This window comes from Pithys albifrons, chromosome 4 (genome assembly GCF_047495875.1).
Source record: "Pithys albifrons albifrons isolate INPA30051 chromosome 4, PitAlb_v1, whole genome shotgun sequence".
Taxonomy (NCBI): domain Eukaryota; kingdom Metazoa; phylum Chordata; class Aves; order Passeriformes; family Thamnophilidae; genus Pithys; species Pithys albifrons.
This window is the reverse complement of record NC_092461.1, coordinates 8,033,252-8,058,699: the sequence shown is the minus strand read 5'-3', so window position 1 is coordinate 8,058,699 and position 25,448 is coordinate 8,033,252. Positions and strand designations below refer to the sequence as shown.

Genomic DNA, 25,448 nt, shown 5'->3' with positions numbered 1-25,448 from the left:
TCTTGAGTGTTTTGTTTGTCTTTACTTTTTATATCTCAGTCTTGCTTTGTCATGTAAGGTTTATTCATCTGACCAAACTCCAAGCCTATGGAAGACATCTAATACAAAACCACTAGAATCATAGCAACAGAATCATCTGACCTGGGAACAAAAGCATATCTGAAAAGAAAAGGGAAAAAGTAAGGTTAATATCCAAAGAAAATTCCTAAATTATGGCCACTTGCTTGTGATTTCCAGGTACAGTCTCTTAGTTTACAATTTCAGTGTTTACCTTGACATGAACCACAATTTCCTGCTGACGAGAATTTTCTCTTTTCCATCAGTTAAGGCTGCCTGTGCTTCCCTGTTGTAGAAATGAATGAGTTCTCAGAGGAAGCTGTGACAAATAATTTTCTTTCTAGGTCAGATATTTAATGAAAATTAATAATAATAAAACTCCACCCTTTAAATCACATAAATAACAGTCAGGCAAAAATAAGCTTCTGCTACTTTCAAAACTTTTATCCAGCTGATGCCTAATCTTAGGTAAGAGAGAATGGGCTTTTTTTCTACAGCATAGTAGGAACTGTGTATGCACCCAACTGCTGCTGCATGTTAAAAGGTTTCAGCAATGCTTGACACAAAGACTGAAGCCTCCATATTGCAAGGTCATCCCAGTGCCTAAGTAATGAAAACATCCTTTCATTTTCTCTTTTCCTTCACTGAAACCCAAGATATTTTTCTGTACTGAAACACCTTCAAAATGAAATGATGATGTACCCCCTCCAGAAAAAAACAGCCTGCAGGTTGATGAGGGCTTCAGTAAGGATGGATGGTTGGTTTCCATGAAGCTGAAGACAGAATTAAGTCCAGCTCATGAACTTCATAAGTCATTGAACAACAGGACAATCGGTGCACAATAAGTGGGCAAATATTGCAGCTGTATAAAAAGAGGTACCTCTGCCCTCCTCAGCTGCATCCAATCCCTGCCCCAACAAAAGCAACAGAAAATCACATTCCTTTGCTAGATTTCAGAGAAAAAACCCACATTCATTTCACTAGAAGGTTTGGGGCTACACTCAAGAGTAAAAGTATTTTAGATAGCAGTAGAGAATTGTGTCTAGAAACTATCTGAAAAATAGTATCTAAGCTACCAACCTGTGCCAAATTTCTCCTATAGATGAGTCATTCAAAGACCACAAGGGCTTGTTCTAACTTATATGGGAACTAAGACCAGTATAGTCTTCGCAATGCTGCTCAGGAGGCTAGACAAGGAAAAGTTGTATTTAGTCTCTGTGAATCTTAAGAGATGCTTATAGGAGACAAACCAACCAACAGTTATGACAGATAATTCCACACAGACATTAGCTCAACCCTCTGTAGCAGTTAAAAAAAAAAAAAGTCAAATTTTACCATAGGAATAATTAGGAACACAAAGCATAAAACCATTACACTGCTGGGAAAATGCAAGGCATGTCCACAGGGTGAAAACTGTATGTAGAGCTGGTTCCCTTCCTTCAAGAAGTGACACAGCAGGAAAAGGGCAGAGAAGAGCACTAGGAAGGACTGAAAATGCAGAGCACTTTCTGAACAACGATCCCCCCTGAAGAACATCCCAGAAAAGAAGTGATTCAGCCGCACACAACCCAAGTCCACAAAGTCAACAGAGGGGATAAGCACGGACTGATTCTTCACTGTCACTCACAGTACAAGAACTAGAACTAAGGGGTATCAAACGAAGCTCTTAGAAACCGGATGCAGAGAAATAAATCTCCAGAGCCGCGGCCGCGGGCGGAGCCGATCCCGATCCTGATCCCGATCCCGCCCTGCGCTGGCGCTTCCTCAGAGCCAGAGCAACAGGACCGCCGGGAAGGGCCGCTCCGGGCCAGGTGTGCGCCGGGTGCCGAGCAGCAGGTGAGGACACCGGCTGGCGCCGGGCAAGGGGATCCGGGAACATCTCCGGGATCGCTTTCCAAAGGGCGGCACAGAACCGGGAGCGGCGCGATACCCCCGGCGCAGCCCCGGGCCGGGGCGGCCGTGCAGGCACAGCCGTTCTCCTCGCACCTCTTCCTAATGTTTCTGGCAAGCAAATCTCTCATTTCAGTTCTCAGGCCGTACCAGATTCTCAGGAGAGAAGCTCCCCAGCGTTCCCGGACAATGGCAGGTGAGAGCAAACGCGAATGACAATGCCAGTCACTTGGCGGGTGGTGCCCAGGGATGTACCTAAGAAGCTGTTCCATAGAGAAACTGAGCTCGGGAGATGCCTGAGTTTTTGTGTTGGCAGTCACGAACCAAAAGCTGCATGTCTTGTAAGTCCAGTTATTTTGATACTGCTTGTAAATTTCCTCCTTTGGTTGTATATAAACAATTACTAACTACAACATACAAAGTATTTGATCTTAGCTCCCAGAAGTTGTTTCCACAACACGTGGAGGGAATCTAAGCTGGCAGTGCTTGTGGGGGGGGATAGTGGAGTCAGACCAACAGAAATGTTGACTCCAGGAGAGACAGGGTAGTACTAATGGCAGGGCAGTGTAACCTGCTGTGGAACCCATCCACTGTCCACGGACTTCAACCCAGGAAAGCCCAGTGAAGTGCAAAAATTGCTGGGCTGGGGTCATTCAGCATTTGTGGCTCAGGAGTTACTCATGGCTGCTGAGCAGGAGGCAAGTCTTGCCACTGTCACTCTGTTTCCACAAGTTATGTACTGCTTAGAAAACCGTACAGAAACAGGAAGGACCAACAGCTCCACAAATTGTTCTGTATCTGCCTCCTATATTCCAAACTGTCTGCTGGTTTTCTTTCTCCCTCCAGGCAAAAAAGTCCTGATAGTCTATGCACATCAAGAGCCCAAGTCCTTCAATGGATCTTTGTTGAAGATTGCTGTGGAAGAACTGACCAAGCAGGGCTGCAGTGTCACAGTGTCAGATCTATATGCAATGCAGTTTGAGCCAAGAGCAACAAGAAATGACATTGTTGGTGAGACTAGCCAAAATATACCTTTAACAACAACACTGACTTGTAAGCTCCCCTTTAGGAAATAGAAGGCTCTGTGGAACTTTCCCCGTGCTGAACAACCCCAACTGTGTCAGTCTGTCTGCATAGGAGAGGTGCTTCAGCCCTTGCATCATCAAGAGATTAATAAGAAACTTATCCATGATCAGACATCTGCATTTCTAAAAGTCCACTCCTGAATGTGAACTTTGTCTTCCAGTGAGATTACTGGGAGAAACACATTAACATGTGTTCACAATCAGTCTCTCAAGGAGATTTGCATTTCTCAAGGGGAAGAAATGCCTTCAGATACTGTTCTGTGACTTGCTACAGTTTAGTTCATGAGGCTGTGCCTCTGTGGTCTGCTAGAGATTGATGATCTGCCAGTTGAATCAGCAGAATGAATGTGTGTGCCTGATTCAGACATACCTGAATCAGCTCACCCAACTGTTGTGGAATCAGCAGAGACAGCCAATAGTGGTTCCCCAGTGCCTGCTGAACTTCCACATTACAGATGCTGGAAAGCAACTCCATAGTGCTTGTGGATGGCCTCTCTAAAGAGAGATGGTCTCTCTAAAGCCCAAGGCAAAATTCTCTTAAAGCCTCCACCCACATCACCAGTCCTGAGCCAAGCTTTTTAGGTTGCGTTTTTTTATGTTGTCTCAGGAAGGTGAAAGATTAGAACCCCGAGATTCAACATTCCTCTCCAGTTTAAAATCAAACCACCATCAGCTGTGATGATGCTAAATATTCACCAAGGAAAAGGAAGTGGGGAAAAATGGAAAGCAAGAACTCAGTTTAGAACTGTAGATTGCAGCCTGTCTTTAACTCTTGCCTGGCTATGGATGCAGGGCAAGGAATGACTTCACTTCTACTCACAGGTCCCTTGCACAACTCAGAAGAGTTCAATTATGGTGTGGAGACCTGGGAAGCTTACAAGAGAGGAGGTTTGTCCAAAGATCTGGTTGAAGAGCAGAAGAAGGTGCAGGAAGCAGACTTGCTGATTTTTCAGGTCATTATTTTAAATAGACTTCAGATGTGTTGTTCCCTTTAAGTAATGCTACAGTGAAAAATACAGATCAGTGGTACTATTATCTAGATCATTAATACAGCAAATCCAGTAACTCAGTAGCACAATGATCCAAGCTAATTCAACAGCAAAACCAGTAAGTCACCAACACTGGGCCAAACTGACTGGATACACAAAGACATACATGACCAAGCATATCAGGCAGGCTGGCAGAAAGCAGAACTAGGCTTATTTTCAGAGGTACGAGCACCCAGCAGGGTCAGGGAATTGGGCTTCCTGGACTAAACTGTTATTTGTTGCTGAGTTGCAAAAGCACTACTGGGAATTGCTAATGGATCTTTACTTCCCCTTTGCATTCCCCACTGTGCCAGCTCTGTCCCCAGTGTCTACAAGTCCCAGAAGTACTGTGTAAGGCAATAGCAGCCTTACATTTCTTTGTGTGCCTGTTGGCCTTAGACATCACCTATACATATTCTTCTCTCTGAGTCTAGATGACATTTAGGATGGGACCATATTTCAGTTAGCATTTAACTGTAAGTTAAATCCCTTTTAGAGTATTGCTTCTCAGATAAGAACAGTAAAACATTCCACAAGGGAAGTGGTTCCTTTCTCTTTTCTGTAAATTGTCAAGTGTGTTCTGATGCAGGGAAAAAAATAAAAAAAAATTAAAAATCTTTCAGAAAGACATCATAAAGTAATTCAAAATTTTCTGCAGACTAAACTCACCACTTGTAGAGACAATGGGGGCTGGTCATTTTCCAATTTGTTTCCATGTCAAATTAAGCCATACATGGTTAAGCTTGTGCAGAATTTCTTCTTCTTCTGTGCTGCAGTGTGTACAAAAGTTTAGGGATAATGATGCATCCTAGAATAAGAGCCCATAAGGCATTCAAGATAATGCAATTAAGACACGATGGCTTTGGGATGTAGTCCCATGGGCTAACTGGAAGATCTAGAAACAAAGGGTCCAAGCGTTAAAGAAGTAGTTTTCTTCTCAATAAAGGGATTTGGGGTCATGATGTCAGCAGAGTGTGAAAGTAAGTCTGTCTCACTATCTCCCAGCATTTGTCAGCAGACTATCAGAGTAAAACTGATCACCAGTTGTCAGTCCTGCTAATAACACATTAGATCATTTGTTCCTTTTCCATTTCAGTCCTAGGATTCTCTACAGTGATTCTGTACAGTCTGAAGTTTGAATTAAATGGCACCTTCTTGATTCATCATATTCCATCTTGAATCTGGCTGGAAGCCCTCACATGCACCACTGTATTAATGTGCTGTAGATGCTCAGTTATGACCCTAAGATTATTACAAACAGAAAGCACTTCACTTCCTGTTTCCAGCCACAGGCACTGCCTCTCCTGACAGAGAGCTGGAAGAAGGCAGGTACATGATCTGAGCAGATGCAGAGAACAGGATTTGACTTGTGAACCAGGCATAAGGGTGGGCCAGGCTCTCTGTGCTAACCAGGTGATTCACTCTTTGCCTAGTTTCCCTTGTTTTGGTTCAGCATGCCTGCAATCCTGAAGGGCTGGATGGACAGAGTCTTGGTCCAAGGCTTTGCTTACGACTTGTCAAACTCTTACAATGGCGGTTTGCTCCAGGTATGTTTTTGAGATTGTTTCATGAATGTTAAGATTTGCACACTGTTCTTCTAGGCATTGGTCCTTCTTTTGTACTGTAGTAGTTTAAAGGTCTTACTCTACACTGCCTTGAAGTAATGCTTTGGTAACCTGTTGAGTAGCTTTCTGGCTTGTTCAGACTGTCTGGAGTGTAGTAAGATAAGGAGAATGCAGTGGTTCCTAAAGATTCAAGCCATCTTCTAGAGACCTTTGCTTGGCCTACTATATGGGATTTATCATGTGGTAGGAGTATCAGAGTGCAACATACAGCTTGGAAACAGTTCAAACCAATCCATTTCCTGTAACTGCAGTCTGTCATTCTTCTCACCACCATAGGACTGCACGAAACTGTCAGGACTGACATACTAGAATAGGTGTCAAAGTCCTGTTCTGGGATTAGATGTCAAAGGTTGGAACTGAACTATAAAACTTCATCAAAAATCTGAAATACCCACTGCATGAGCCTCTGTTGCAGCTGTCTGCTTTGAACTTTTTCTACTCTGTAACTTCTAAATTAGGTAAGATCAGTCTCTCTCAATGGTGTTTAATAAATTTTTAATTCTTCACAGCATGGGAAATTTTGGAATCCAGTGTCTGATGAATCTTATTTGGTAACAGCTGCAGCATCTAGAAACAATCAATATTAGTTTCACATTTATATTTGCTGCATGTTAATATCTGCTAATTCTGATTTTCTCAACATTTCCAAATATTTCAGTTTCTCTATATTTCAGAAATGGCTGGCTCACTGGCACAAATAGATGTAATTCCCAGTGATTACAGCTGCATATGAAGTGCAGGCTCAGGGCACTTGGTATATTGCACTGGAAAAAGGTTATTTCAAATACGGAATCTAAAACTAAAATGAGAGAAGCTGAGCACAAGCCCATGGCTAATACCATAGTTACAGAAGCAGAAGAAACATGGTGGTTTAGAACATCTGAGGAATAATTTGTTCTTCAATTATTCATTGGCAAGTGACAAGCAAGCCCAGATTTGAAGGGGGACTTTAGCATTCAATTTCTGCAGTCACAAAGGACAGGAATAAAGATATTAATGGTAACAGAGGGCTTTCCAGCCACAGTTTCCCAAACATTGCAGGAGGAAGAAAAGGATTAGACCTCCTTCACACAAGGATGTCAGACATGTATCCTTGTCTTTTCAAACTGTCTCTTCCCAAAGCTGGGACACACAGTCCACTGTCTAGTTGTATGTCATCAGTCCTTGCCTCAGAACTGCCAAACCTTGCAAGGTCTGGGAAGGAAGAAGACACCAACTTTTCTAGAATTCTGTGCTGTCCAGGTTCCCCTGAACATTTTCTAAACTGTTGAGCCATCTCTTTTAAAGTGTCTAACTCAAGCACCACTTTCTTAATTCTAGGACAAATTATCCTTGTTTTCTTTCACCACTGGAGGAACCAAAGAGAAGTATGCAAGCAGGGGTGATGTTCGCTATCTCCTGTGGCCCATGCAGGTATAATATATGACTATTTGGTTACAGTTTCCTTTAATTTTTACTATTCCAGTTATTTTTCAAAAAAGGATTATTGTTTATTTTATATGAAGTATAATAAATAAAAATTCTGAAATTCCCCACTCTAAGCATCTGCAGGTTATAAACTGAACCCTAAAACACTGAGACCTCTTTAAAGATACAGAGAGGTTTTAAGTTGATTTGTGCCCCTTCCTCCAGATTGGAGTCTGGAGAAAGCTTATGCTGTCAGCCTTTTCAGTTTCTCTGGGATTACAGGATTGTCCTTAGCTCTAGCATACAGGGTTTCTGCTCCCCATGGTTCCCTGATTCCTGTAGGATGCAGGGCAGGAGAAGGAGTCACACATGGTCTCCTACCCTTTGCAATTACCAGCTGCCTGCCCTGAGGAGCTGTCCAGCTACAGAGCTTAGAAATAAAGGTGACAAAAATGTGAAGAATAACACTGAATTCAGAAATAAAGAGAGGAAAAATAGCAAGCTGAGCTGATTTCACAGGCACCAGCCTTCATTCCAGACCATTTGGCTGAGCCACAGGCTACAGGTTAAAAAAAGAAAAATCCCAAACCCCAACTTGGAAGTAGATGTGAAACACACTGCAGTTGAGGAACAATCTGAGGAAGTCCAAACAGAACAATAAACTTTAGGCTGTCTCTGCTCCTTGGAAATCTGCCAGTGTACAGCATCCAAAGAGAACAGTTCTGTGGATTTAACAGCAATTTATTTCCCTTCTTCTGATAAATGCACAGATTTAGAGAACCTCATCCTGGGTCAGAGAAACAGTTACAGATTTGAATCTTCCATGTTCTTTACTTGAAAGTAAGTATTTTTCTGAAGCATTTCTCTCTTTGTTTTGTTCCAGCATGGAATCATGCACTTCTGTGGGGTCAAAGTCCTTGAACCTCACATCTGTTATGCTCCAGAGTATGTTTCTGAGGAGAAGAGGAAGGAGATGCTGACTGCCTGGACCCAGCGTCTGAAGACTCTTTGGAAGGAAGAACCCATAAACTGCACTCCTGAGTGGTATTTCAAGTAGTGTTCAGATAATACAAGACTACAGAGAGAAGATCTTTTTTTCCCCATTCTTCTGGATGGTCTATCTAAATACCTGAATGCTAATCTCCTAATTCAAATGTATTTTAAGCATCTGGAATACTGAAAAGACACCATTTATCTTCCTCAATTCCCACAGAATTCTCTTCAAGGATGGGTACAAAACTCTTTGTTAAAGCTCTCTTTGCTCACAGAAACAGTGATATTATCCTGCCTACGTGTGGTTGATAACAAATGTATTATTTAATGGGGAATTATACCATTGCTGCTTGTGAAACCTGCAAGAGCACTGTGTGTCTATGGTTCAGGATCTAAAGGGACAAAAGATCTGTGGCTTTTAACATCCATGATTTTAATCTTGAACTGTAGCAGGATTATTTTTATGCTTGAGAGCTGTTCACCCTGTTTGTGCATGCAGCAAGGGCTGAGTTTCTCACTGAGCTACCCCATTTCTTGCTTTGACCAGCTCACCTAACAGCTGGCTTTGCACTTTGGTATTAAAAGAATATGGCCCAAACAAGAAACAGTCTCCTGAGTCACTGCCAAATGAACTCAAGCCTCTGCATACAGTGTGTGCATCTGCCATACCTTCTTTGTGCCAGTCTTGTCACGCCCCAGACTTACAGTTCTTTAGGAGCTATTTGGATACTGACTATGCTGAGTCCAGACTCTGCAGTGACTGTAAGCTGATACACCAGACTGGGAATTGTTCCTGCAGGGAAAGAGTCACATGTTCCTGTTTGGTCTAATATGAAGCAAAGGGCCCTCACCCACAGAGACATTTCCCAGGAAGCAGTGCTGCTTGTAGATGTTGCAGTAGTGCTTGTAGTGCTGCAGTAGCTGTTGTAGATGTCTGCTTCAGGGTGTGTGAGCCAAAGTCTTCTGGTTACACAAGGATCCTGCTCTTGTAATGCTTTGGAAGCCAGTCAAGTGTGCAGGAGCATTGGGTGCTGTGCCATGAGTTACTGTCCTTGTCCTGACATGCTTTCAGTGCCTGCTATGCAGCACAGTCTGATGGAGTGCATGCGTGTTCTGACACATGGCTTTGCAAAACTCAAAAGAGAATTATACCACATGGAAAACCAACAGAGACTGGTCTGTGGTTACAAAGGAGAGAAATGAAGTGGCAGTATTGCTTTCTTAGTAGTACTGGAAATGCTACAGCCATTTTGAACTACAGAATGATTGTTCTGCTAAACAACATTGTGCTAAAAAAGTCAAAGACCATCCTGCCCAAACATCATTGATTTAATCAGAATAAAATTAGAATTAAGTAAGTAACTTGTAGCTGCATTTCAGGCAAGGGAAAAGGATACAAGGGCAACATACTTTCCTCTTCCATTTAGTCTGGGGATTTGTTTTTTGTTGTCACTGGTCCTTCTCTCCCACAGATGTTTAGGCAATGCTCTGGTCTTTTTCCCTGATAATTTGTTCCAGAAATCATAACTGATTTATTTTATTTGATGTTCTGAAATGGCACAAGAAACATGTTTGCAAATTCAGAGAAACACAGGAAACAAACAGATCCTCATTCAAACTGTGTCACCAATAAGCCCCATAGCCTAGAGAAATCAAGACTGAGTCCTTTCAGTAAGGTGCCCTTATTCTAGGTTTACAATAAAACCCTAACATTTAAAGGCAGGTGTGGATAGTTCTTTCTGTGGTTTAATATTTGATTCCTGGAGCATCATGAAGGTGAGCTGCCTTCTTGCAGATGAACATACTTTGTAATAGACAAGTTATCAAAAAGTTGTGCTGAAAAGAGGAACAGCCAATAAAAAATAGCATACATAATGCCAGTACTACTTCTTTTGGATCTTTTTCCTTTTTTTTTTTTTAAGAAATATCCTACTATGTTATTAGATACCCTAAAGCCTAAACAGAAGAGATGCAAAGAACTTAAGCTGAAGCTGCTCTCAACTTAGAGCTGGATAACTGTCTCACTATTCTAAGAGTATTAAAATACTCAGTTAAAGCAGCTTGAATGCACTGGAATTCCAATCTGCTTGGAAAATGCAGGAAAGAGACAGAGGACCAGTTTCTTCCCTGGGATTGTACAGCCAAACTACCCCATAGCCATTTCTGAATTAACTTCCATGAAATGAGAAAGCATTCTGTCCACATTCAACAAAACAAACCAAGACCTAACCAGCTTGTCCACGCAACAGATTGTCCCACCTGGAAATGCTGTTGTACCCCAGTCAGATATGCAAAGATGGTTCTTTACTGGAACTTAAAAAGAAGCCAAGAGGAAACAAAATCCTCTCAATATACTCTACAGGTACACCCTTGTATTTCTGTCACCTGTTGCCAGGCCAGAGCTCAGCATCTGGGGGAGACCTCAGGTGGTTGTCTTCTGAACTTAATTGCAGTGAAAATTCATGGTGATTGTGAAAATTGAAATCTGAAACTGTGAAAATTGAAATTGTGTGAAAGTGAAAATTGGGTGTGGAGCACTGAATTAACCTTTCAGCATTGAGTTATCTGCAGAGCTGAGAAGCTCCTGTGAGGGAATACTCATTCCTGCTGGGCCAGGCATAGTGTTAAGGCAGGGATAGCCAGAGCATGGTTATACTTAGGTCCCCACAGAATATGGGATTCATTGGAAATATGGAGAGGGAAAAGCCTCTAAAGAGATACCTGGCAGAAAACTACAGGTGGAAAGAAGGAGAGGAAAAAAATTAAACCTCTCCTGGCAAAGCTTACTACTAGAATACAGCCTTCAAAGTTAATATCAGAAAAATACATACAGAGTCACCTTCCCATTATAACAAGCTCACTGTGGTTGGATTTTACTTAAGATTAAGGAGATAAGAAACCATTCCAGGTAGCCTTGGTCTAGCACTGTGGTGTTTTGGTGCTTTTTATTCATCAGCCTCTACAATTTTCAAAGTAGTGCAATGAAACCTGCAAATTTCACACACAGTGATTTTAATCCTGCTAGTGAAAAAAAACAGCTGCATGTCAAACATGTAACCTTTAAACATCAACAAATGAATGCCAATTTCTGCCTTTCTTTGCCTAGTGCTGCTTGGCAAAACACCACTGAATGAGAATCAAAGCTTTTTAACCCAACTATTCTTATCAATACAGCCAGGTTTCTTCCTGTCTGCAGCCCATGCCTCCAGCCCTATACACAATGCAAAGCTCAAAGCAGAAAAACCAAACTAAAACCAAAACAAAAGCCTCAGAAGTAAAATCTTATCAAAAGATTTATGTAGTGTTTGGGATTGCAGAAGACCAATACTGCATGGTTGGCCCACCAGTTACCACATCCATATTTGCATTTGCTCTATTGAGCTGATAAATGCTCCAGACTCTCTGGACTGCAAGTTCAAATACACTCTCCTTGGAACACCTGCAATGTGGTTGGACATGAAATGGCTGTGAACAAACTGCAATGAGCTGAGTTTGGCTATCTGTGTTTCCATCCTCATTACAATAGGTGTGATCAGCCCTTGCACCTTGTGCTGGTTTAAAGCGAACCAGCAGGGGAAATGAACTCACCATGAGAGAGATTGTAAGTCAGAGCTAAAATTTAATAATAATATTACAATAAATACACTGACACAAAAGGGAAATTGCTTTCAACTCACAAAAGCCCAGCAGTATAACCCAGTGTCCTGGGGCACAAACCCAAAGGGGTTTGTTTGCCCTTGTGCTGAGGCCCCTGTGGCTCCCCCAAGTCCATAGCAAAAGGAAATGAAAAACCTGTTGGTCCAGGCGAGGGCTGTGGTCTGGGCAACAGCAGTGATCTCCTCCTGTCGAGGTCCTTCTGCTCCTCTGGATCCAACGAGAAGTTCCCAAGGTCTTCTTACCCACCACTTATGTACCCTCAGGGAGCACGCAGTCCCTCCCCCTGGGCGGGGACTCACACAATGAGTGTTTAACTCTGGGAGCCAGGGGGTATTGTTGAACTGTTGATGGTCCATTTGCAGCTCCGCCCCCTCAGGCTGAGTGTGAAGGTGCTAATGACTCCCTGGGCAGCTGCTGCTAATGGCCCATTTTCCTTGGGGAATGAATAGAGGGGGAAGAATACACAGCTTTGATCACCCACACACAGTGTTAGCTGGTCTCTCCTGCTGAACTAGGACACACCTGGAGCTAATGGAGCATTAAATTCCTGTTCTGTCTCAATACCAGCTGATGAACAACCAGTGGAAAACAGGGAATGTGCTGGACATGTGCCAGTTCCACTGCCAAGTTTTGTTTTGTTGGGGGTTTTGTTTATTTGGTTGGGTTTTTTTATAAGAAACTATTACACCCTGAGATTAGCTCAGTTGGTTAAAACTAGGCTGTAATAATGTCAAGGTCATTGGTTCAATCCCCTGTATGGGCCATTGACTTAAGCATTGGACTCGATGATCCTTGTGGGTCCCTTCCAACTCAGAACAGTCTGTGATTCTGTGACCTTAAAGATCACTCAGCACCTTTTTGGACAGATCTTAGTAAAAAGCTGCTTATTAAGTTTATCCAACAAGGCATAGAAAATTGTCTCGATATTCAGACAGAAAACTTCATCTTGAAAGTGATCACCGAGGCTGTTCTACCTCTCCAAAACCTCAGGCACCCGCATCCTACTGCATCCCATCTGTCTTTCCCAAAAAAGACTTTTGGGAAAGCTGGAGGGCAGGAGCCCCCTGCCCCGGCAGGTGTGTGTGCTGCCCCCCAGGAGGCACAATCAGACGGTGCCTTCCCGCAGACGTGCGTGGGCGGCTCAGGAATTCACATACTGCGTTGCTGATCATCGCAGGGAGAAATGAAGGACGTGTTCTGTATTGGAGAAGAAGACCACAGAACCCAGAATAAAAAAAAACAACCAAACAAAAAAAAAAAAAAACCAACACCCAAACACACCACAGATGATGCAGGTGTCACTGGTGGTCACAGCCGCGGGGACGCGCACCAGCCGCGCGCGGGATCGAGCGCAGCCAGAGCCGGAGCCGCGGGCGGCGCCGACCCCGATCTCCCGATCCCGCCCCGCGCTGGCGCTGCCCCAGGGCCCGGCAGGGGCCGCCGGGAAGGGCCGTTCCCAGCAGGAATAGGTGAGGACAGTGGGTTGGCGCTGGAGTCGCTCCGGGATCGCTGTTCCAGAGGGCGGCACGAGACCGGGAGCGGCGCGATGGTCTCGGCCCAGCCCCGGGCCGGGGCGGCCGTAGGAGAATTCCCGCTCCAGGGCCCGGGCCGAGAACCGGGAACACCCTCCCCGCTGCCAGGGAACGCTGACAGCCCGGTCGTGCTTGGCCAGGGCCGGCCTGTGCGGGAGGGTGTGTGCTTACACACACACCTCGACATTTCCCACTGGGACAGCCGTTCTCCTCGCACCTGCTCCTGATGTTTCTGACAAGCAAAACTCTCATTTCAGTTCTCGGGCCGTAACGGATTCTCAGGAGAGAACTGCCCAGCGCTCCCGGACAATGGCAGGTAAAAGCAAATGCAAATGAAAATGCTGCTGGCTCCAAGCTTGGGCAAAAGGCACCTCAGGGATGGGGCTTCGCTGCCGTGTTTAGTTGGGAGAGTGAGGTCTCACTTTTTCAAACGACTGAAATTACTTCAGTAAGTGATGCCTCGGAAAACACCAGACTCCCCAAACACTGTGTCCAAGCACCCTCAGCTCCAGCAAAAGGGAAACAATCCAGCAGCTTTGCAGAATTAATCCTGCCACCTCTGGGAGCTTGTGGCATCTCCCTGTTTGCTGAGAGATGGCAAGAACAGCAAAGCAGCAAAGAAGTCACTGCTGCTGATATTCCAGACTGTTATGGAGCAGGGGTTTAAAGACTTTATATGTGCCTTCAATTTATGATAGCATTTGACTTGCAAGTTTTAATAATGTTTTTCACAAAGCTCTTGTTTCATGGGCGCCATGCACCCTGAAGAAAGAATCACTACTTGTAAATTAGGTTAAAAATGAGCTGTTGTTTCTTCAAGCATTCACCTCAGGCTGTGTTAGTTACCCCTGACATCCTAAATTTGCTTGTCACTTAGGTGGTGCTGGGGGATGTACATCCAGAAGCTGCAGAAAGACTGAGCTCAGGAGGTGCCTCAGTTTTTGTGTTGGCAGTCAGGAACGTAGAGCTACATAGTTTGTAGATTCAGTCATTTTAAAAGGCCCCTGGGAATTTCCCTCTCTGCAGTGGTTATGTATAAACAATTACTACCCCATACACAGTATTTCACCTTGTTTTCAGAAAGAGAGTTATTAAAATGCCCTATGCTTAGCAAAACTTTGAGCTAGTAAACTTCTGTACACCTTATTACATCCAAGAAGCTCCAACCCAGCATATCCACCTGGATACTGAGCTTCCCTTGAATCCACTTTGACAGCAGATTGAGATACATTTGACAGCTTATTCTTACCTCTGAAAAAAACCCCGTTACTTTCTTTTGAAGTTATAATGATGATGGTGAAGTGGGACAATGGCATCTTAAACATCTACCCTGATGCTGTCACTTTTTCTTGGGTTGAGCTGCCAAAATGCCAACTGCCATTAAAAGAGTCAGCTTCCCTCCCTCCAGCAGAGAAAAGGGAGAAGGGAAAAAAAACCTCTTCAAACTATATTTATACTTTAACTATATATATTTATAGAGAGACTACAATAGAATACACACACACAAGTTAGAAATAACAAGAAATAACTTTCCACTCCCCAGTAAACACAAACTCCACCATTCTAACTACAAATTCTTCCAGAAAACGCAATCCCTAGAGAGACAGACTTAAGCAGAAAGACTAAGAACAGACATTTTCCTTCCCTAAGATAACATGGTTGTGAGCCGGTGCTGGGCCTGGGCCTCTGGTCCCTCCTGGGACAGCACAGTGTGTCTTGCTGGGACCACAACTGTGAAGCAACTGCCCAAGCCACTCCCACACTGGTTCATACCTCTTTTGAGATGATGTCTAATATGGTATGGAATACAATAGAAGAAGAAGTCAGCTGTTAGCTCAGCAAAGGTCAAATCAGCTAAGAGTCCCAGGCCTAGACTGTTACGTAAAACCTAAATTTAGGCCTACCCAGCTAAACCCCAAACACACTTGCACAACACTGAACTGGAAGATGAGGGGATCCCCCAGTGCAGTAGAAAGATGATCTGATCTCTCAGAAGTTGTTTCTAAAACACTTGGAGGGAACCTAGGCTGGCATTGCTTTTGGGGGGATAGTGGAATCAGAACAACAGAAATGTTGACTCCAGGAGAGACAGGGCAATGCAGGGCAGTGTGACCTGCTGTGGAACCCGTCCACTGTCCACTGAGTTCCACCTGGTGAAGCCCAGTGTAGGACAAATATTGCTGGGCTGGGGACATTCAGCATTTGTGCCTCAGGAGTCACTCATGGCTGCTGAGCAGGAGGTGAGTCCTGCCACTGTCATTCTGTTTCCATGAATCATATAGTGCTTAGAAAACACTACAGAAACAGGAAGGACCAAGCTTCAGCTCCACAAATTGTTCTGTATCTGCCTCCTCTGTTCCAAACTGTCTGCTGGTTTTCTTTCTCCCTCCAGGCAAAAAAGTCCTGATAGTCTACGCACACCAAGAGCCCAAGTCCTTCAATGGATCTTTGTTGAAGATTGCTGTGGAAGAACTGACCAAGCAGGGCTGCAGTGTCACAGTGTCAGATCTATATGCAATGCAGTTTGAGCCAAGAGCAACAAGAAATGACATTGTTGGTGAGTCTAGCCAAAATACACTCTTATCAACAATACTGACTTGTAAGCCCCCCTTTAGGTAACAGAAGGCTCTCTGGAGCTTTCCCCGTGCTGAACAACCCCAACTGTGTCAGTCTGTCTGCATAGGAGAGGTGCTCTAGCCCTTGCATCATCAAGAGATTAATAAGAAATTTATTCATGATCAGACATCTGCATATCTAGAAGTCCACCCCTGAATGCGAACTTTGTCTCTGAGTGAGATCACAGAGAGAGAGAGAAACACATTAGCACATGTCCACAAACAATCTCTGAAGTGCATTTCTCAGGGGGAAGAAATGTCTTCAGATACTGTTGTGTGACTTGCTACAGTTTAGTTCATGAGGCAGTGTCTCTGTGTTCTGCTAGAGATTGATGATCTACAGGTTGAATCAGAAGAATGAATGTGTGTCAAGCCTAAGGCAGAATTCTCTTAAAGCCTCCACCCACATCACCAGTCCTGAGCCAAGCTTTTTTATGTTGCACTGTTTATGTTGCCTCAGGAAGGTGACAGATTAGAATCCTGAGATTCAACATTCCTCTCCAGTTAAAATCAAATCACCATCAGCTGTGATGATGCTGAATATTCACCAAGGAAAAGGAAGTGGGGGAAAATGGAAAGCAAGAACTCAGTTTAGAACTGTAGATTGCAGCCTGTCTTTAACTCTTGCCTGGCTATGGATGCAGGGCAAGGAACGACTTCACTTCTACCCACAGGTCCCTTGCACAACTCAGAAGAGTTCAATTATGGTGTGGAGACCTGGGAAGCTTACAAGAGAGGAGGTTTGTCCAAAGATCTGGTTGAAGAGCAGAAGAAGGTGCAGGAAGCAGACTTGCTGATTTTTCAGGTCATTATTTTAAATAGACTTCAGATGTGTTGTTCCCTTTAAGTAATGCTACAGTGAAAAATACAGATCAGTGGTACTATTATCTAGATCATTAATACAGCAAATCCAGTAACTCAGGAGCACAATGATCCAAGCTAATTCAACAGCAAAACCAGTAAGTCACCAACACTGGGCCAAACTGACTGGATTCACAAAGACATACATGACTAAGCATATCAGGGAGGCTGGCAGAAAGCAGAACTAGGCTTATTTTCAGAGGGACGAGCACCCAGCAGGGTCAGGGAATTGGGCTTCCTGGACTAAACTGTTATTTGTTGCTGAGTTGCAAAAGCACTACTGGGAATTGCTAATGGATCTTTACTTCCCCTTTGCATTCCCCACTGTGCCAGCTCTGTCCCCAGTGTCTGCAAGTCCCAGAAGTACTGTGTAAGGCAATAGCAGCCTTACATTTCTTTGTGTGCCTGTTGGCCTTCGACATCACCTATACATATTCTTCTCTCTGAGTCTAGATGACATTTAGGATGGGACCATATTTCAGTTAGCATTTAACTGTAAGTTAAATCCCTTTTAGAGTATTGCTTCTCAGATAAGAACAGTAAAACATTCCACAAGGGAAGTGGTTCCTTTCTCTTTTCTGTAAATGGTCAAGTGTGTTCTGATGCAGGGAAAAAAATAAAAAAAATTTAAAAACTTTCAGAAAGACATCATAAAGTAATTCAAAATTTTCTGCAGACTAAACTCACCACTTGTAGAGACAATGGGGGCTGATCATTTTCCAATTTGTTTCCATGTCAAATTAAGCCATACATGGTTAAGCTTGTGCAGAATTTCTTCTTCTTCTGTGCTGCAGTGTGTACAAAAGTTTAGGGATAATGATGCATCCTAGAATAAGAGCCCATAAGGCATTCAAGATAATGCAATTAAGACACGATGGCTTTGGGATGTAGTCCCATGGGCTAACTGGAAGGTCTAGAAACAAAGGGTCCAAGCGTTAAAGAAGTAGTTTTCTTCTCAATAAAGGGATTTGGGGTCATGATGTCAGCAGAGTGTGAAAGTAAGTCTGTCTCACTATCTCCCAGCATTTGTCAGCAGACTATCAGAGTAAAACTGATCACCAGTTGTCAGTCCTGCTAATAACACATTAGATCATTTGTTCCTTTTCCATTTCAGTCCTAGGATTCTCTACAGTGATTCTGTACAGTCTGAAGTTTGAATTAAATGGCACCTTCTTGATTCATCATATTCCATCTTGAATCTGGCTGGAAGCCCTCACATGCACCACCGTATTAATGTGCTGTAGATGCTCAGTTATGACCCTAAGATTATTACAAACAGAAAGCACTTCACTTCCTGTTTCCAGCCACAGGCACTGCCTCTCCTGACAGAGAGCTGGAAGAAGGCAGGTACATGATCTGAGCAGATGCAGAGAACAGGATTTGACTTGTGAACCAGGCATAAGGGTGGGCCAGGCTCTCTGTGCTAACCAGGTGATTCACTCTTTGCCTAGTTTCCCTTGTTTTGGTTCAGCATGCCTGCAATCCTGAAGGGCTGGATGGACAGAGTCTTGGTCCAAGGCTTTGCTTACGACTTGTCAAACTCTTACGACTGTGGTTTGCTCCAGGTATGTTTCTGAGATTGTGCAAACCTTGAACTTAATGAAACAATGTTCTTCTAGGCATTGGTCCTTTTTTTTCCTGCATTGTAGTTGTTTAAAGCTGTCGCTTTATGTTGAAATAATGCATCAGCTCTCCTTCACACAAGGCTGTCAGACATGTAATTCCTTAATTATTTTAATCTGTGTTTTCTCAAAGCTTGGACATGTAGTCCACTATCTAGTTGTACATCACCAATTTTTGCCTCAGAACTGCCAATTCTTGTAAGGTCTGAGAAAAAGAGGACAGCCCCTTCCCTAGAAATGTATGATGTCCAGGTTCCCCTGAACATCTCTTCACCTGTTCAGACACTCTTCTTTAAACATGTCTAACTCAAGCACTGCTTTCTTAATTCTAGGACAAATTATCCTTGTTTTCTTTCACCACTGGAGGAAACAAAGAAATGTATTCAGAGGGAGGTATTTCTGGTGATATTTGCCATCTTCTGTGGCCCATGCAGGTATAATATATGAGTATTTCGTTGCTGTATATCTCAATTTTATTATTCAAATTATTTTAACAATATTTATGCTTTTATTTTATATGAAGTATAATAAGAAATAATTATGAAGTTCCCCACTCTAAGCATCTGCAGGTTATAAACTGAACCCTAAAACACTGAGACCTCTTTAAAAGTCCAGAGAGGTTTTAAGTTGATTTGTGCCCCTTCCTCCAGATTGGAGTCTGGAGAAAGCTTATGCTATCAGCCTTTTCAGTTTCTCTGGGATTACAGGATTGTCCTTAGCTCTAGCATACAAGGTTTCTGCTCCCCATGGTTCCCTGATTCCTGTAGGATGCAGGGCAAGAAAGTCACACATGGTCTCCTACCCTTTGCAATTACCAGCTGCCTGCCCTGAGGAGCTGTCCAGCTACAGAGCTTAGAAATAAAGGTGACAAAAATGTGAAGAATAACACTGAATTCAGAAATAAAGAGAGGAAAAATAGCAAGCTGAGCTGATTTCACAGGCACCAGCCTTCATTCCAGACCATTTGGCTGAGCCACAGGCTACAGGTTAAAAAAAGAAAAATCCCAAACCCCAACTTGGAAGTAGATGTGAAACACACTGCAGTTGAGGAACAATCTGAGGAAGTCCAAACAGAACAATAAACTTTAGGCTGTCTCTGCTCCTTGGAAATCTGCCAGTGTACAGCATCCAAAGAGAACAGTTCTGTGGATTTAACAGCAATTTATTTCCCTTCTTCTGATAAATGCACAGATTTAGAGAACCTCATCCTGGGTCAGAGAAACAGTTACAGATTTGAATCTTCCGTGTTCTTTACTTGAAAGTAAGTATTTTTCTGAAGCATTTCTCTCTTTGTTTTGTTCCAGCATGGAATCATGCACTTCTGTGGGGTCAAAGTCCTTGAACCTCACATCTGTTATGCTCCAGAGTATGTTTCTGAGGAGAAGAGGAAGGAGATGCTGACTGCCTGGACCCAGCGTCTGAAGACTCTTTGGAAGGAAGAACCCATAAACTGCACTCCTGAGTGGTATTTCAAGTAGTGTTCAGATAACACAAGACTACAGCGAGCAGGTGTTTTTTTTCCATTCTTCTGGATGGTCTGTCTAAGTACCTGAATGGTCATCTCCTAATTAAAATGTATTTTAAGCATCTGGAATATGACAGCTAGCAGCTTAGCTGACAATACACCATTTCTCTTCTTTGATTCCCACAGGATTCTCTTTAGGAATGGCTGCAAAACTCTGTTAAAGCTCTCTTTGCTCACAGAAAGAGCGATATTATCCTGCCTACTTGTGGTTGAAACACACGTTGTATTTAAAGAGAGATTACAACATTGTTGCTTATGAAACAGTAAAGTACATGGCCAAGGTTATTTTAACACTTTTTGTATCAGCTGCCACTTTTTTTTTATTTACCGGGGAATACACTGCCCAAATAACCTTGTCATTTAAAAGAACAGGACTGGCCCTGAGAGCTCTACACTTGTGCCTTTGAGCCACAAAGCCACATTGTGAGCAGTGCAAAAGGATGTTCAGCTGCACAGTGACTTTGACAGCTGGAAAACCTCATGGACAGCCTTAGGCTTTTCCACATATTTACAAAGCAATGTTAAAGCTACAACAGATACCAGATAAGGGAAAAAACAAATACAAGTATTATATAGTAGTTACATGCATGTATTGCCTTCTTTTCTAAACTGCAGCTCCCACTTGGAAAACATGTAGCTTCCTAAAATCAAAGGGACTTCTCTGTTTCGATTGCCTTAAGTGTAGACCGAAAGGCACCCTGTGTGTTTCCTGCCCCTTCACACCAGTCAGTGTTGGTATTTGGGTCTACAAGGTGTGTGGATCTCTTCCAGCTTCAGTCAATGGGCTTCCTTGGAGATCCTTCCTCAGCAGCACTGTGTGTCTATGGTTCAGGATCTAAAGGGACAAAAGGTCTGTGGCTTTTAGCATCCATGATTTTAATCTTGAACTGTAGCAGGATTATTTTTGTGCTTGAGAGCTGTTCACCCTGTTTGTGCATACTGTAAGGGCTGAGTTTCTCACTGAGCTACCCCATTTCTTGCTTTGACCAGCTCACCTAACAGCTGGCTTTGCACTTCAGTGTTAAAAGAATATGGCCAAAATAAGAAACAGTCTCCTGAGTCACTGTCAAATGACACTTAAGCCTCCACATACAGTGTGTGCATCTGCCATACCTTCTTTGTGCCAGTCTTGTCACGCCCCAGCCTTACAGTTAAGAGCTATTTGGATACTGACTATGCTGAGTCCAGACTCTGGGTGACTGTAAGCTGATACACCAGACTGAGAATTGCTCCTGCAGGGAAAGAGTCACATGTTCCTGTTTGGTCTAATATGAAGCAAAGGGCCCTCACCCACAGAGACATTTCCCAGGAAGCAGTGCTGCCCCAAGCTGTTGTAGATGTCTGCTTCAGGATGTGTGAGTCAGTCTTCTGATTACACAAGCACGAAACTAGCTCTGTTATAGGAAAAGGAAAGTGAAAGGGATTCATGTGGAATGTGTTATGCATCTAAGTTTTGGTGAAAGCAGTTTCATGCCTAAAAGACTTAAGGAAAAGAAGTTTAAATTACCTGGATAGAACATGGAGCAAAAATTAAAATATTGAAATTGCATAGGAGAGGAATCATTCTCATCTGCACTGTGTTCAGTTACCAGACTGTCCGAGAAAGGAGGAAATGGAGGTGAAAGCAGAAGTTCCAAATATCAGATGCAGTGTCACTTTGAATTAATTGCAGATCTTAGTGGGCTTAACTGTCAGATGAAGAATTAATAAAGACTGACCTGTGTGTTTATGATACACTTCTTGACACTACTTGGCTGACACATGCCAGATCCCAAACACATGATAGCATTAGGTGCCTGAATATATGTAATCTAAGTATCCACAGTGGCTGTGCTAGGTCAGAACAAGGATCCTGCAACCCTGAGTTTTTTCTCCAGAGTGGTTACAGGCCAGGAAGAGCAAGCACTTCCCCTGAATACTGTCCCGTGCACCAACTATATTTAGTTTGGGGCACTTCCTGAGATACATATATTTTCTCTATATTTACAAAGCCAAATAATAGATCTCTACTCTTGAATTTTTTTCAGCATTCTCTTGAATTCGTGTCAACTTCAAGCAACCAATAGATTTTGGCAAAGTTCAGCAGGTCAGCATTTTCCTTGCATGGAACACTGGAGTGGGGAGGGAGCCCTGGGACAGTGAAGCCCCTGCTCCTCAGTAGCTTTGTTTGGTTCCTTCCAGACAACAGTAACCATCAGTCCCATCTATTCTCTTATGCAGCACTCAGAGTATTGTACATGTGCATTACCTCCCCTCCTAAATAATCTTCCCAGGGCAGGGAGTCCTGTCCTGCTCAGTCATTCTTCCAAGAGAAGTCACTGGCCCCTGGTCACCCTTATTGCCCTTCTCTGAACTCCTCCAGCCTCACTATCCCATTACTTAGCAGAAGGGACATGCACAGTCAACTTCATGACTCCTGGATTCATTAATTTCCTTCTTTCCTAATCATCTCAAGCATGGATTGCTTTAGCTAATATTTTCATCTCTTGTAACCCTACAACTTGGCCATCAGTGGTAATGTCACCTCCGGACCCATTATTTTATACATCAATTTAGGGTAAGTTTTTTTTTTCATGTGCATCCCTTTAATAACCTGAATTTCACATTCTGTCTCATTGCCCACTCATTCATTTTTTCAAAGCTCTTTAAATTATTTTTCTTTTCAGATCTCTTCAGAAAACTCAGTAAAGGTAACAGAAGACCCTACCATTTTTCCAGTGATACAATAAAACCTGCAAATTTCATCCTGCTGGCAATAAAACCAGATATGTGTCAAATTTTTTGAGAATTTTATGTATTTACATTTTCTTTCCTATAAATTTTAATAAGATGGCTGAGATTTTTAGTACACAGTATGTGAAAGTTTGGTTGAGATTAGTGCAAGTTTCAGTTAAAAGAGAACTAACAGGCTTATTTAATTTTCATTAATACTAAAATTGAAGACTTAGGTTCACATAAATGCATTATAGTGAAAGGCAATAAAAAATGTACGAACTTACTGCCCATTTCATGATAACCTTCCTTCTCAGTCAGAACTAAGAGATTTCTCTGTAAATTCAGATTGCATTTCTGGTCATTTTATTTTCACTGTTCATTTAAAGAGAGAATGTCTTAACTGGCAATGTATGTCCTTTAAGCACATACAAATAAATGCTGATTTCTGTCTTTTTTTTTGCTTTTGCTTGTTGGCAAGACACCACTGAATGAGAAGCAAACCTTTTTAACCACACAATTTTTATTAATTCAGCCAGGTTTCTTCCTGCCTCCAGCCCTATACACAATGCAAAGCTCAAAAGCAGAAAAACCTAACTAAAACAAAAGCCTCAGAAGTCAAATCTTACCGAAAAATTTCTGTAATGTTTGGGATTGCAGAAGAGCAATACTGCACAATTGGTCCACCAGTAATCATGTCCATATATGCATATTGAGCTGACAAATGCCTCAGACTCTCTGGATTGCAGGTTCAAATACACTCTCTTTGCAACACCTTCAATGTGGTTGGACATGAAATGGCTGTGAACAAACTGCGATGAGCTGAGTTTTGCGATCTGGGATTCCATCCTCACTAGAGTAGGTGTGATCAGCCCTTGCATCCGGAGACGTTGAAGCACTAAATTCCTGTTCTGTATCAATACTAGCTGATCAACAACCAGTGGAAAACAGAGCATGCGCCAGTTTCAGTGCCAGCTTTTGGGGTTTTTTTAAGGGCAACCGATTGCACTCAGCCATTTTTTTTTGAGGGGGGGGCAGGGAGAGCATCCCGGCCGGGGGCGGGGGAGAGTGGGGAGGGCGGGGAGAGCATCCCGGCCGGGGGCGGGGGAGGGTGGGGAGGGCGGGGAGAGCATCCCGGCCGGGGGCGGGGGAGAGTGGGGAGGGCGGGGAGAGCATCCCGGCCGGGGGCGGGGGAGAGTGGGGAGGGCGGGGAGAGCATCCCGGCCGGGGTCGGGGGAGGCTGGGGAGGGTGGGGAGGGCGGGGAGAGCATCCCGGCCGGGGGCGGGGGAGAGTGGGGAGGGCGGGGAGAGCATCCCGGCCGGGGGCGGGGGAGGGTGGGGAGGGCGGGGAGAGCATCCCGGCCGGGGGCGGGGGAGAGTGGGGAGGGCGGGGAGAGCATCCCGGCCGGGGGCGGGGGAGAGTGGGGAGGGCGGGGAGAGCATCCCGGCCGGGGTCGGGGGAGGCTGGGGAGGGTGGGGAGGGCGGGGAGAGCATCCCGGCCGGGGGCGGGGGAGAGTGGGGAGGGCGGGGAGAGCATCCCGGCCGGGGGCGGGGGAGGCTGGGGAGGGTGGGGAGGGCGGGGAGAGCATCCCGGCCGGGGGCGGGGGAGGCTGGGGAGGGCGCCGGGGGCGGGGGGGAGGGGGAGAGGGGGGGAAGGAGGGGGGGAGGGGGGAAGAGGGAGGGGGGGAGAGGGAGGGGGGGAGAGGGAGGGGGGGAGAGGGAGGGGGGGAGGGCATCCCGGCCGGGGCGGGGGCGGGGAGAGCATCCCGGCCGGGGCGGGGTGGGAGGGGAAGATTGCGCCGCGGCCGAGGGGGGGGGGCGGGGGAGGCGGGGGGAGGAGGAGAGCGCCGCGGCCCGGGGTGGGGGGGAGGAGATCTTGCCTTTCCAATGACGAACCTTTCTTAAAGCTGGAAGGCAGAAGCCCCCTGTCCCCGGCAGATGCACAGGCTGGCCGGCAGAAGACACAAAACAGACCGTGTCTTCTCCTAGAAGAGTTGATAAGGGTCTACGGATGATTTAGGAGTTCACATACTGCGTTGCTGACCATCACAGGGAGAAATGAAGGCCACAAATTTATGGGCTGCTCTCAACCTCCCAGACTGACCTGCTGCTTTTGTGGTAGCACTGAGACGTGAACTCCACAGCAAAGCACCACGGGGAACGCAACAATTCCCCACAATGTGAAAGATCACAGCAAAGACTGTAGACACTCATCACCACCACCATTTCACTGGTAGAATCACAGAATCAGTTGGGTTGGAAGAGACCTACAAGATCATCAAGTCCAAACCTTAATTCAACCCCACTTTGATATCTAGATCATGGCACTCAGTGCCACGTCCAGTCTCACCTTAAAAACCTCCAGGGTTGGAGAATCCACCACCTCTCTGGGAAGGTCATTCCAATGCCTGACCACTCTCTCTGTAAAGGACTTCTTCCTGATATCCAACCTAAACCTCCCCTGGCAGAGCTTAAGCCCATGCCCTCTTGTCCTACTGTTGGTTGCCTGAGAGAAGAAACCAATCCCCACCTGGCTACAACATCCTTTCAGGTAGTTGTAGAGAGCGATAAGGTCTCCCCTGAGCCTTCTCTTCTCCAGGTTAAATAACCCCAGCTCCTTCAGCCTTTCCTCATAGGACTTGTGCTCAAGTCCTTTCACCAGCCTCGTTGCTCTACTCCAGTACCTCAGTATCTTTCCTGAACTGAGGGGCCCAGAACTGAATACAACACTCAAGGTGTAGCCTCACCAGCACTGAGTACAGGGGAAGGATCACTTCCCTCGTCCTGAATGGCAAACAGATCGGTCTTATGTAAAAGAGGTGTATTAACAACACACCC

General features: G+C 44.5%; 2 protein-coding genes across 8 annotated transcripts; both read left to right on the top strand.

Moving 5' to 3' along the window:
- Nucleotides 1-1,719: 1,719 nt before the first annotated feature.
- Nucleotides 1,720-9,971, top strand: LOC139671087 (ribosyldihydronicotinamide dehydrogenase [quinone]-like). Of its 2 annotated transcripts, XM_071553339.1 has the most exons (7): nt 1,811-1,893; nt 2,084-2,143; nt 2,794-2,958; nt 3,855-3,985; nt 5,494-5,607; nt 7,006-7,098; nt 7,976-9,971. In XM_071553339.1, exons 2-7 carry the CDS (start codon nt 2,137-2,139, stop codon nt 8,147-8,149), a joined length of 684 nt encoding a protein of 227 aa, XP_071409440.1. In that variant the 5' UTR covers nt 1,811-1,893; nt 2,084-2,136; the 3' UTR covers nt 8,150-9,971. The 2 variants fall into 2 exon arrangements, with proteins under 2 accessions (XP_071409439.1, XP_071409440.1); XM_071553338.1 differs by having other exon boundaries at nt 1,720-2,143.
- Nucleotides 9,972-13,044: 3,073 nt separating this feature from the next.
- Nucleotides 13,045-23,062, top strand: LOC139671086 (ribosyldihydronicotinamide dehydrogenase [quinone]-like). 6 transcript variants are annotated; one of them, XR_011697669.1, is made up of 8 exons: nt 13,240-13,590; nt 15,667-15,831; nt 16,564-16,694; nt 18,202-18,315; nt 18,705-18,806; nt 19,677-20,747; nt 21,925-21,983; nt 22,564-23,062. XR_011697669.1 is itself a non-coding variant. In XM_071553336.1 (7 exons), exons 2-7 carry the CDS (start codon nt 13,584-13,586, stop codon nt 19,848-19,850), a joined length of 693 nt encoding a protein of 230 aa, XP_071409437.1. In that variant the 5' UTR covers nt 13,045-13,211; nt 13,532-13,583; the 3' UTR covers nt 19,851-23,062. The 6 variants fall into 6 exon arrangements, 1 of the variants encoding a protein (XP_071409437.1); XR_011697667.1 differs by having other exon boundaries at nt 22,353-23,062; XM_071553336.1 differs by adding an exon at nt 13,045-13,211 and having other exon boundaries at nt 13,532-13,590; nt 19,677-23,062.
- The last annotated feature ends 2,386 nt before the right edge of the window (nt 23,063-25,448 follow it).